At 40.6% G+C, this 12,592-nt stretch overlaps 1 protein-coding gene across 1 annotated transcript in view; it reads left to right on the top strand.

Annotated features, from left to right (window-relative positions):
* The window catches only part of GAD2 (glutamate decarboxylase 2), a 77,668-nt gene extending 65,619 nt beyond the window's left edge, over positions 1-12,049 (top strand). The window contains exons 14-16 of the mRNA XM_021687153.1: positions 1,971-2,078; positions 2,428-2,517; positions 11,250-12,049. Coding sequence (XP_021542828.1) covers positions 1,971-2,078; positions 2,428-2,517; positions 11,250-11,423 — 372 coding nt within the window. The 3' untranslated portion in view covers positions 11,424-12,049. The remainder of the gene's footprint in view (positions 1-1,970; positions 2,079-2,427; positions 2,518-11,249) is intronic.
* Positions 12,050-12,592: the final 543 nt, after the last annotated feature.

The raw sequence follows: 12,592 nt of genomic DNA, 5'->3' as shown, positions 1-12,592 counted from the left end.
TGTGGGCAATGAGGGAGAAAATAAAACCATCTTTCTCCTGTAGCTCCCTCAGCGTAACTCAGACGCTGGGGTCCAGACTTTGATTTAGGCGCGCCGGTCAGAGCCCTCCTCAGCTTCCTTCATAGCAACCCGGGTCATGGTGATGTCACGCCTGATCAAGTTTTCCAGGGTATTTCAGGTATCCTGTTATTCTCAGAGTAACAACTGTGTGGCATAGAACAACTACTCAGAAAGTAGTTGATGAATGAGTACATTTTGGAGAATCTCCTAAAAGCCTTCAAAACCTTGAAAATAAAATATGGCTCTTATTCCCATAAATATCCAACATGAAGAGACAGGCTTCTAAGAGCACACTAGAGTTTCCTGTGTCATCCCCCCCCCCCCCCGCCCGCCCATCCCTTGTACCTCTTTAGCTTACAACTAGGGATGGTCAGGTTACTCCTGATCATCTCAAGTAAAGTCCTAGACTAGCAAAGGCCAGAGGACTCCCCATCCAGTCTGTGATGATCACACTGCCTTTGCAATACAACTCCTTTTCAGAGCATTCATTTTACTTTACCATGTCCCTGTGTGGGAGGGAAATCACACAGACACCACCCTTCCCATGTGATCAGGGAGATTAGCCAAGGCCATGGGGCTGGACAGGCTCAGAGTCCTGCTGGTCCCGGCCATATCCTGGATCAAGTACGTGCCAGTTTAAAGCCAACTCTGGACCGGTCCAAAGGATCCAGTTTGGAGAACAATGAACTTCTCTCCCTCCCACTTAGGGGCCATCCCCAGTGTACCCAAACTGCCAGGTCAGTCCAAACCAACCCCAAATCCTTGACACCACAAAGTCATAGAGTGCATGGTGTAGGCTCTGGCCCGAGTGTTCAGGCATCAATCAGGGCCCTTCCTTGGGGTCATCAGGAACCAGTCAGACTCTTTGACCAATCAACTTGGGTGGCAGTCTCCATAGAAATGATTCCTGAGCCCATCAGATTTCTTTAAGGCTTCAGATGTTAAAGTCTCTGGCTATGCTGCATCCCCCTTTTAGCTGAAATGATGAGACCATCAGTAGGAGCACGGGCCCATCTTATGTCCATTACAGCTGCTCCCTCCAGTTTCCATGTTGGATTAGTCACGGGTTGGCCTCTTCCAAGTGCTCCTGGAATAAGCGTTAGCTGTTTGTCTAAGCTTTCCATTAGCACTCCAGAAATGCTGAAGGAGTTAGGAGGAAAGCCATTTTGAAAAGTAATGCCCTGGGGTGTCCTAAGGTCCGTTAAACAGCTCCAGTCCACAGCTGTAGCGTTCTTTTTCACAAGTTCTTGGGCTTCCGGAGCTGGAAACTAAAAGACCTCCCTGATAATGTTTGCCCATTACCAACACATGAGTCATTTATCCCCAGAGGAGAAATCTAATGAGCTTTGCAGAATGACAGGCTAACAAAGCATCTGTGTGCCCCTTAAGATTCATACATTCATTTGTTCAACAAATCTTCATTGAGTACCTACCCTATTTGTTCTATAATGGGGTTACATTGGTGAACAAAAGTGGGATCTGGAAATGGTAAATTTTCATGATGGGCAGGGGCTAAGCTGGTCTGCTGGGGGCTCCCTGATGATGCTGCCTCTCCACAGGAGAAGAACAGCCCAGCCTCCTGTCATTACTGACTTCCATAATTACCCCTCAGAGTTGCAGAGGCAAATTTTCCCCTCGAGTAATCAAAATAATTGCCTACTAGAGAATGGGGCCTCGGGAAGAAGAGGAATCCGCTGTAGGGAGCTGTGATGACATGAAAGGAACTAAAACACCTGAGGGGGGAGCATCAAAGGAGAAATAATCACCAGAAAAGCCTCTGGAAGCACAGTCTTATGCAAGGAAAGTGTGGAGCAGCCCTGAGGTGGAAGTGGCAGAGAAAGCATCAGTCTCCAGAGAGATTAGCCCCACAGAGAGTCCACCCGCCTGATAAGCTTTCTTCTCTTACTCAGGGCACCACTGGGTTTGAAGCACATATTGATAAGTGCTTGGAGCTGGCAGAGTATTTATACAATATCATAAAAAACCGAGAAGGATACGAAATGGTGTTTGACGGAAAGGTACGTATTCTGATCTCTACAATCCCAAAAAGTTTAGTCAGTTCCAGTTCTTACCAGTTCTTATCACGGATTTTTTTTTTTTTATGTCAATCATGTACTGTCCAGGTAAAGGGGAGCATTACAAAGGAGAAGCTGGGCTGATGGGGTCACTGTCCTGAGCTGGAGTAAAAAACGCAAACTGACAAAACAATAACTCTATATAATGTGGCGAAAGTCAGGCACTCCAAAAGTGATTATGGATTTAAAATAGGAATTCTATTCGGAAGCTGCAGAATAGGTTTGAAATGTCCTTGGAATTTTCTAAATGGCCACAATGGGCCGAGTGTGAATCTTACTTTCCTCCTTATAGCCTCAGCACACAAATGTCTGTTTCTGGTACGTGCCCCCGAGTCTGCGTGTCCTGGAGGACAATGAAGAGAGAATGAGCCGCCTCTCAAAGGTAAGTGATACAGGCTTCTCTGGTCCGGACATCAGCGCGTCTAGTGGGCCTTGCACATGCATGGCGTCTCTCTAGAGAGGAGAAATCCAACCTTGACCTTGGTGCACAGGCCCACTCCCCTTCATGGGCTCCTACAGAACCAGGCCATTCAGACCTGGTATAGCCAGACTTTTGACTACTCTGTTTGCTTCTTTTTTCCTGAGAGCAAGTTTATGATATCTTAAAATAAGCAATCAGGTGACAGCTTTACTGTCATTCACAAATCATACATTATATGTTAAAAAAAAAAAAAAGAAGAAGATAGCAAGAGGGGAAGAATGAAGGGGGGGAAATCGGAGCGGGAGACGAACCATGAGAGACTATGGACTCTGAGAAACAAACTGAGGGTTCTAGAGGGGAGGGGGGTGGGGGGATGGGTTAGCCTGGTGAGGGGTATTAAGGAGGGCACATATTGAATGGAGCACTGGGTGTTATACGCAAATAATGAATCATGGATCACTACATCAAAAACTAATGATGTAATGTGTGGTGATTAACATAACATAATAAAATAAAATTTTAAAAAATATATAAGGGCAAAAAAAAAAAAAAAAAAGAACCCTTGGTGAAGTTGGCTGACCTGCCCAGCAAAACTGTTAAAAACACAGAAGAGATTTCAGGCACCAGCAATGGTTAGAAATCAGAGCTGCTGCTGACCCTCTTGAGATGCCAAGGTCAAGGCTACCCTGTGGAGTCTTTAGAGCTATGGTGAACCCCAGAAGGGCCCGGGGGCAGGGAACAATACTAATGGCCACTGTGTAGAGTGCATGTTATGTCCCAGGCTCAACTGTGATCTAGCATTAAATCACTCAATTATCATAAGTGTTAGAAAGGACTGAAGAAGACAATTTAGGTGACACAAACAAACTTCATTTAACACTTCATGAAGCAGGCAGCCTCCATTCCCAGGGGTCCAGAGAACTGCAAAATGGGGTGGAATGCAAGAAGCTTTTATAGGATGAAGAATAAGGAACAGGAAGAGAAAGATAGAAAATGAATAAGGAGGGGCACCTGGGTGGCTCAGTCGGTTAAATGTCCAACTCTTGATTTTGGCTTAGGTCATGATTTCAGGGTCGTGAGATGGAGCCGCGCGTCAGGCTCTGTGTTGGGCACGGAACAAGCTTGAGATTCTCTTTCCCTCTCCCTCTGCCCACCCTCCCTGTTTGTGTGCATGCATGCATGCACTCATGCACCCTCTCTCTCTCTCTCTCTAAAAAAAAAAAAAAAGGAAAAGAAAAAGAAAATGAGTAAGGAACAACAAAATAAGTATAGAGCCCAGGGTTGGCTAGGCGTTGGGGATTTCCTGACTGGATATTCCATGTTTCTGGTTAAACAGAGCATTTACAGGGTTATGCAAGTTAAGTGTCCATTTCCTGATGTGACATCTGGGCAGGAGCAGCCCCATCATGGGCCTAGAAATTTACTTCAGTCTAAGCAAACTAATCTGGGAAGCACTGCTGTCTCCCCATTTTGCTGAGGGGGAAACTGAAGCACAGAGAGGAAAAAAAAAAAAATCACTTTCCCAAAATCACTGACTCCAGAGCTGGAGGGCTTGAACTTCAGATTCTTCTGTGGCCAGTAAGATATCCTTTATCTTTTTTCCTCTCCTACTCCCATCACTTACACATGGGTGAGATTCGGTTGATAATGTACCCCAAAGAGAATCTTGAAGGGAGGTAATTGTGGGGCCCCATCTCAGTGTTGAGGAATGGGAAACTAGGGATGATTGTGTGTATTTGGATCTCAGAGCCTGGGTTAGTTGGTTGGTTGGTTTTCCATTTACCACAAAGGAGGGGACTTCTTCCAGTTGCTGTCAGGAACAGGGGAGGCCCTCTCCCCCACTGCGAAGGAGCCTGGGCTGCCTCACTGACCTTTCAGAATATTTTATTTCCTTCTATGTCAAACAACAGGATTTTTTGTGGTTGAAAACCTCCAGGAAGGCTTATAAATGTGAATACCTGCCAGTAGACAATCCAGGATCAAACCTTCATCAGGAAGAAACTGACACATAGTTGAGGAGTTTAAGTGAAGCCTCCTAATTAGAGTAGTGGTTTGCAATCCTGGCCACACATTAGAATCAGCCTGAAGCTTTATAGAAAACACTGATGACCAGGTCTTAACCCCGAGAATTTAATCCAGTTGGTTTGGGATGGGCTTGGGCATGGTTCTAAAAGTTCTCCAGGTGATCCCAATGTGCAGCCCAGGCTCAGAGCCACTGACCTAGAGGAATGCATGGAAGAAAGCTTCTAGAATGGGAATCCATCAGCGCATGTGTCTGAGTAGGAGGGGTCATGGTCATGTTTGAAGTTGTAATGAAGTTGGCTCATTTGCCAATTCCAAGAAATCAAGCCCAAGAGATAGGAGGGAGGCAGGATGAGGGTCACATTGAAAAAGATGATAGGGAGGCAAAAAGGGGCCTGTTATCGTTTGAGAAGAAAGAATTCATATTTTTTCCTGATGTTTTATGGTGTGGCTTCTCCGCAGTATGTATCATCTTACCAATAACTAATTTTATTTAACAAGTTAGTTAGAAATTAGATGTTTCCATTCTCATTGGCTCTACCTCTTTAATGAATCCATTGATCAGACAGAATCCATGGGGTAATTTGACTGATTTCCTTTGTTGAATCAATTCATTATTGCTGGGCTGAGGGATGGGGCAAGATGGGCAAACAGAACAGAAAGCGGTTTCTCCCATCACTTTCTGAGCAAAAATCAATTCTGAGGGGTGCCTGGGGGCTCAGTTGTTAAGCATCTGCCTTCGGCCCAGGTCATGATCCCAAGACCCTGGGATTGAACCCTGAATTGGGCTCCCCGCTCAGCGGGAAGCCTGCTTCTCCCTCTCCCACTCCCCCTGCTTGTATTCCTTCTTTCGCCGTCTCTCTCTCTCTGTCAAATAAATAAATAAAATCTTTAAAAAAAATCAATTCTGAATTCCCCCCATTTCAGTACAGCTCTCTTCAGATGCCTCAGGTTTTGGCAAATCACATAAACTGTGATGGGAATGGAGATTATTTCTTGGGGAGAGCCATGAGAATATTAGTCAACTATTTTTATACTGTTGGTAATTCAAATTTGAATTAGGTCTGGGGATTGCAAAATGAGTTCTCTTAATTTTTTCCTCTCCTGTGATTCCATTTTCCTGACTAGAAGATAGAGAATTCAGCAAGTCAGAGTTGGAATTCTGATTCAGTAGAACCACATAAAATATCAAGGTTAACTTTTGTTTATTTATGTCAATAATTTTTCAGAGTTTCAGAAAAGTTTCTTCTTAAATATAAATCCCTTAAAGTATAATGTCCAGGGACCAGTAAATCTTCACATGCTCAAACACACACATGCACACAATCCCAGAGGGAAAACAACGGAGGTAAAATAAAGTAGATCATTTGCTCTATCCAGTATGGTATCAATAGCCGCGTAGGGCATTTAAATTTAAATCAATCAAAATTAAATTCAACCAGAAATTCACTTCTTCAGTTACACTGGCCACATTTCAAGGGCTCAACTTGTGACCAGTGGTTATTGTATCAGATAGTGGAGATATAACACATCTCTATCACTACATAAAATTCTCTTGTCAGTGCTGACATAGACCCAAAATGGGAGGAAATGTGGAGACTTCCATGTGGCATGTGGCAAACGAGAATTAAGTTAAATTCTGGACCCTCCAAGGAAGAATTACTCTTTGTGCCCTCTTGTCTTGGTACAAGGCTTAGCATACAGTAAGTCACTCAAAAACGTTTGCTGAGCTAACGTGCCATTTACACATTCCAGAACAGGGAGCAGAAACGATATTTAGGAAACCTACTAGTGGATCATAGGTCTTTCTCCAGAGCTCACAGTGACATGGGGACAGATATCTAGGCAACAGGTGGTTATTATGAAACAAGCAGAGTCAACAACTTCATGAGGGAGGCTGAGAATCAGGTTGGAGTATTTCCTGCTGCCTGATCAGGACTGTGAATGTGCAGGTGGCCCATCATCACTGAGGCACAGTGGACACAGAAGGCCTGGGGCGCCACACGACCACAGGCAAATGCCTTAGACACAGGCAGGACAAGCAGGTGGAGTCCATGAGGGCATTCATCAGACAAGAATCCTGGTTCTTCATCATCACCTTCATCTTGTGTTTTATTGCATTGTATTTGATCATTATCTGCGTATCTCATCCTGACTTCTACCAGTCTATGATTGATGGACTTCCAAAAGGTCAACAGTGGATTGAAAAGTACATTGGTAAGGAAGTAGATTGGCCTCATATTTAAGGTGACACTCTTCCAAAGTCTACGTTGTTAAATGTAACAAGGAATTTAATTGGTGAAATTTTAAAGTGTTAGGATTCCTGTTTGTTGTTATTCTGCTTTTTCATTTTTCCAAAAATTTCACTCACGTTTCCAAGATTTTGAAACAAAAAGATTTTGTGATACATAATGAAAAAATACATTTCTGTGATTCCGTGATGCTTTAACCTGAGCTCTCTTGGGAGAAATAAATGTGGTTTCAAATTATGGGATAGTTCCCTGGTTATTGTTTTCTAAGGGATTGAAAAAGCTAATGACACAAGGGAGAAAATGACACCCTAAAACTTATAAGGCAGCACCAAGAGCTCCTGCTGAGGTCTTTAGTGAAATCTTCAACAGGCAGCCTCTCTTTCCTGACTCTCTTTATTCAACAAAACCAAGAATGGGATCAAAAGACAACATCTAGAAATAAGTGAAAATGCTATATATTCATCAGAAGAGTCAGAATCTTATTTTCCTTCTGAACTTCCAATTAGTGATTATGCAATGAAGTAGATGTTCCATGTTTCTGCTAATTTTAGTTCATCCACATTTTCTGGAAGCAGCCAAAAGTCATATGTATTTAGACGAAAGTCATATGATTTCTCCAACCCAGCTAGCTTCAGTAACTGCGAGGAATGAATCTGACTTTATACCAAAACCTGTTTGGGATGATGTCTGTTACCATTTAATTTAACTTCTGATTAATTTGATTTAACTTCTGATTTGATTTAACTTCTCTGAAAAGTTAGAGATGATTGTCTTTAATAATAAATACCATCTCTATGTGGTTTTGCTGGGATTGCCCATGAAAATGAAATCAGAGTTTAATTCACTGAGTAAAGCATTATCATTGTTTTTGTCAGTTCTAAAGAGCAAGCATGATTTATTACACAAATAAAAATTAAGGAATAGTTATGTGATTCTTCCACAGACACATGGATTTGGAATTCCTTTTCTATTTTGGGATTTCTCTTCCCAGGAACACAATGATTTGCCATGTCTCACAGCACAAAGTGATAAATTTCATGTCCTTATGCTAGGATATTCTACTAGATCCACTTTCAGAACTTAACCCCAGAGTTGAGATATTCAAATTCTTTTTCATACTTATTCCCTGGGATGAGACTGATGCTCTATGTACATCCTTAATCCTTCAGGGGAAAAAAAGAAACATTCCTCTTTATATTATCTTCCTGTGTAATAAAAAAGGGGCTGAAAGAGACTTAAGAACACGTTAACCTAGAATCAGAAAATCCCAGGGCTGGAATCATCAAGCACATTCATGTTTAGATGAGGCAATCAGGTTTAGGATGTGAGGTGAGGGTGACATGAAAGTGAAGATGAACTCTGTCCTTGGTTTTCTCTTTGGTAACTAATAAATAATTGGGCCTGATAGGAAATACATCGATTTTACACAGTGAGTACTTTGTTTGGGGTTTTTTTACATTCACTTAGCTTTCTTTTTTAAATTTTAAATTTCAGTATAGTTAGCATACAGTGTTATATTAGTTTCAGGTGTACAATATAGTGATTCAACACTTGCATACATTCCCTGGTGCTCATCACAACAAGTGCCCTCCTTAATCCCCATCACCCATTTCTCCCATTCCCCCACCCCCCCCTCTGGTAAACATCAGTTTGTTCTCTATAGTTAAGAATCTGTTTCTTGGTTTCTCTCTCTCTTTTTTTTCCCTTGATCAATTTAAAAAAGAAAACCATTGTTTTGTTTTTTTAAATTCCACATATGAGTAAAATCATACAGTATTTGTCTCTCTCTGACTTATTTCTCTTAGCATAATACTCTCTAGCTCCATCCACGTTGTTGCAAATGGCAAGATTTCATTCTTTTTTATTCCCTTGTGTGTGTGGACACACACACACACACACACACACACACACATATATACCACCTTTTCTTTATCCATTCATCAATCAAAGGACACTTGGGCTGTTTCCATAATTTGTCTATTATAAGTAATGCTGTTATAAAAATAGCAGTGCATGTATCCCTTTGAATTAGTGTTTTTATATTTTGGGGGTAAATACCTACTAGTGCAATTACTGGATCATAAAGTAGTTCTATTGTTAACTTTTTGAGGACCTTCCATACTGTTTTCCACAGTGGTTGCACCAGTTTGCATTCCCGACAAGAGTGTAAGAGGGTCCGTTTCTCCACATCCTCACCAACACCTGTTGTTTCTTATATTTTTTATTTTAGCCACTCTGACGGGTGGGAGATGAAATCTCATTGTAGTTTTGATTTGCATGTCCCTGATGATGAGTGATGTTGAGCATCTTTTCATGTGTCTATTGGCCATCTGATGTCTTCTTTGGAGAAATGTATTTTGCCCATTTTTTAATTGGATTTTTTGGTTTTGGGGTGTTGAATTTTATAAGTTATTTATAGGTTTTTGGATACTAACACTTTATCAGATATGTCATTTTCACAATGAGTACTGTGAAGATGAAAATCTCATTGTAAACAAATGATTATTTAAGTGTTGGTGTTCAAAAGTTGCATGTTCATAACAGCATTCCATCTGAATCAAACTATTCTTCATTAAAATGAATCCAACTATGATGTAAGGTATAGTCCCCATTTTGAACTGAGTTACTTACTATGTATATCTAAATAAGTCTAAAGCTCCCTGACATCAACCATTCCTGGTTACATATTTGCAGCAATGAACTTAAATGATCAGATGTTATATTTACAGACTCTAATGGTAAAATACATGAACAGATCATACACACAGTTAGACCTAAGTTAAATGTGTTCCTCTTCCTAGATAGCTATCCCTATTATTCTACTCTTTATTTAATTTAATAAGGACTTGGGGAGCCCTCAATGTGCACACACAGTTGTGCTTGTAAACAAAAGAAGTAAAAGACACTGTGCCCTTCAGAGCTTACGGTTTCAAAATTACAGAGATGAAATGTATTTTCTTATAAGTAATAGGACAATAGGAAAGTTTCTGCAGACAGACTCTATGGGTAAGGATCATGTATTTACCACTTAAAAGGAGAAAGAAGCTACTGGGCTAGAGGAGTCAAGAAAAGCTTCATCATGGTTGTAGGTCTGTGGTGGAGTCTTGGGGTCTATATAGGATATGTCTTGGAAGAGAAAGGGAACTTGGAGCCAAGACAACAAGTGTGACACAGGAAGACTGAGGACAAGTGTGAAGGGAGAAAAATATATGTGGCCGAGTTGAAGATTAGTTTTAGCGAGCACTGGAAGATAAGTCCTCAGAGCTGGGGGACAAAATAGCTTTGTGCTGAGCTCGAGAGTTTGAACTTCATCTCATACACAGTCATCAGAGAACTACTGACGCTGTAATCATTCTGGCATACATGTGGTAAAATCTCACCTGAGAGCCACCTCTGTAATGTTAAGTGTTTGTGGGCTCTCCTTTTGGCCTCAGCTGATTTTCATCATGATTAAGGAATGCATTTCAAAAAATCTTATAAACTGAGATAATGCAAAAGGAGAATGAAAAGAAACTGGAAAGCTTTAGGGTCTCAAGAAAGAAAAGGGCTTTAAAGGCTCAAAAGTCTGCTTATTTTCAGACATCACTTGATATTGAGGCTTACCTCTTGGTAACCATTCTCTGAGCTATGTTCTATTTCCAGTGTTTTTATATCTACTGAGGGAAAAACAAAAAGCCCTCCCCCAAATGTTGTATTGCTAAACTATTTAGCCTTGGAACCAACACCGAATTCTTCCCATTCTCCCAAAACCATAACTGCAAGTTGTTAAATAACAAAAACTCAACTGAGGTATAGTTTAAAAATCTAATTGGCTTTAGGCATCATCCCATCTAGGAAGTAGAGGGGAGCTCCAAGGGGCTATAGAAAGGGAGAGGTTTTTAAAGGCAGGACAAGGAAGTCACAAACAGAAAAGAGAATTATTTTGGGTGAGCTCACCTTTCTTTGGGGAAAAGGGTCTTAATAGGTGATTACCTCATGTTTCTTTGGGGGATGGGAAGGGGCCATGTGACTGAGTACCATTTTGATGCTGACCAGAAGATTCCTGACTGACCAGCTAAGACTATATTCTTGGAAGAAATTGAAAGTGCAATTAGGTTAGGTATGAAGCCCAGGGTTGGTGACGTGGCCTAGTGTGACTCCATTCAGGGTCTGCAGTTTTCTTTTTCACAAAGCCAAGGATGAGGGAGCAAACAACTGAGGGCCTATCACTTATTATTCATCTTATCACCTTCAAGAATTTGGATGTATTAAACTGCTCTAGTGCTCTGATCCCGAAAAAACTTGGAGAAAATTTCTTTAAGGGAAACAAATATGAGTCTGGTTGTTTAATTAAAAACTAAAAATGCTACTTGATATTGGGTTCTTTTACTAGAGGAAGGGTCCCCAGGGGTCACCATGTGGCTCTGATCTCTCCCACAGGTGGCCCCAGTGATTAAAGCCAGAATGATGGAGTATGGGACCACAATGGTCAGCTACCAGCCCTTGGGAGACAAGGTCAATTTCTTCCGCATGGTCATCTCAAATCCCGCAGCAACTCACCAAGATATTGACTTCCTGATTGAAGAAATAGAACGCCTTGGACAAGATTTATAATAACATAGCTCACTAAGCTGTTTCAATTCTCTAGGTAGACAATTAAGTTGTCACAAACTGTGTGAATGTATTTGTAGTTTGTTCCAAAGTAAATCTATTTCTATATTGTGATGTCAAAGTAGAGTACAGTTTAAAAATCCAAAAAACATTGCTCCTTTTAAAAATCCTTTCCTAAGTTTAGAATACCTCTCTAAAAATTAGTGACAAAAGGCTGTGTTCTAATCAATAATGAAAAGCTTAAAATTGTTATAAATACTTCCCTTACTTTTAATATAGTATGCAAATCAAGCTTTATTTTCACTTCAGAGTAGTACGATTGAATAGTGCCAAATTGCCCCTGAATCCTAAAAGGTTCTTTGGGGCGCAGTCCAAAGGAGAAAGTACATATAAAATGTATGTTGACAATAAAAACTCTTGCCTTTTTCATAGTATTAGAAAAAAAATTTCTAATTTACCTATAGCAACATTTCAAATGTATTTAAATACATATAATTTTACAAAAGGAAAATATATATATTAAAAAGAAATCCTATTTTGTAACATATAGATTTTTATTTTATATGGGTTATACAAACTGCAGGGTCAGATATAAAAATTAAGCCAGATTTTTTTTTCTCTTTCTTTTAATGGAGGCACAATAAAACACTGAGCAAAGTTATTTTGAAACATAGGCCCACAAAATTCTTAAAAGGTATAATGCCTTCTTTCTATTCATGTGACGGTTTATCATATCTCTAAAGTTAGTATTAAAAAACAAACACAAAAGAATATTGCAAGTTCTTTAAAATGACTGACCAGATCGACAATAAGATTCTCTTCCCTGCTGAGTTTTCCGCCCAGTTGACCCTGAGCAGACCCCCTCAGTAAGCATGGTAAGCCAAGCTTCATCTTAGACTAAAACTAGGGTAATTGTACTCTGCTTTCCAGTTCAGCTTGTTTTGAACAGAAGGTGGATGCTCGTTCTGGAAGCATCTTCCCAAAGAGTATTCTTTTATTAGGTCATTTGGATTAATTAGAGAAAATAAAAATAAAATCTAATCAGCCTGAGCAAAAAGGAATGAAGCACACTCCAGAAGGTGGTGATCCCAGAAAATTAAACTTGGCCTTGAGAGAAGAGATCTTTGTGTGAACAATGATGTCCTCCTGGGCACCATATTGTCACTGTCCAG

This window comes from Neomonachus schauinslandi, chromosome 5, assembly GCF_002201575.2.
Source record: "Neomonachus schauinslandi chromosome 5, ASM220157v2, whole genome shotgun sequence".
Classification (NCBI taxonomy): domain Eukaryota; kingdom Metazoa; phylum Chordata; class Mammalia; order Carnivora; family Phocidae; genus Neomonachus; species Neomonachus schauinslandi.
Note: the sequence above shows the minus strand (reverse complement) of the source record. Positions and strands in the feature narration are given on the sequence as shown.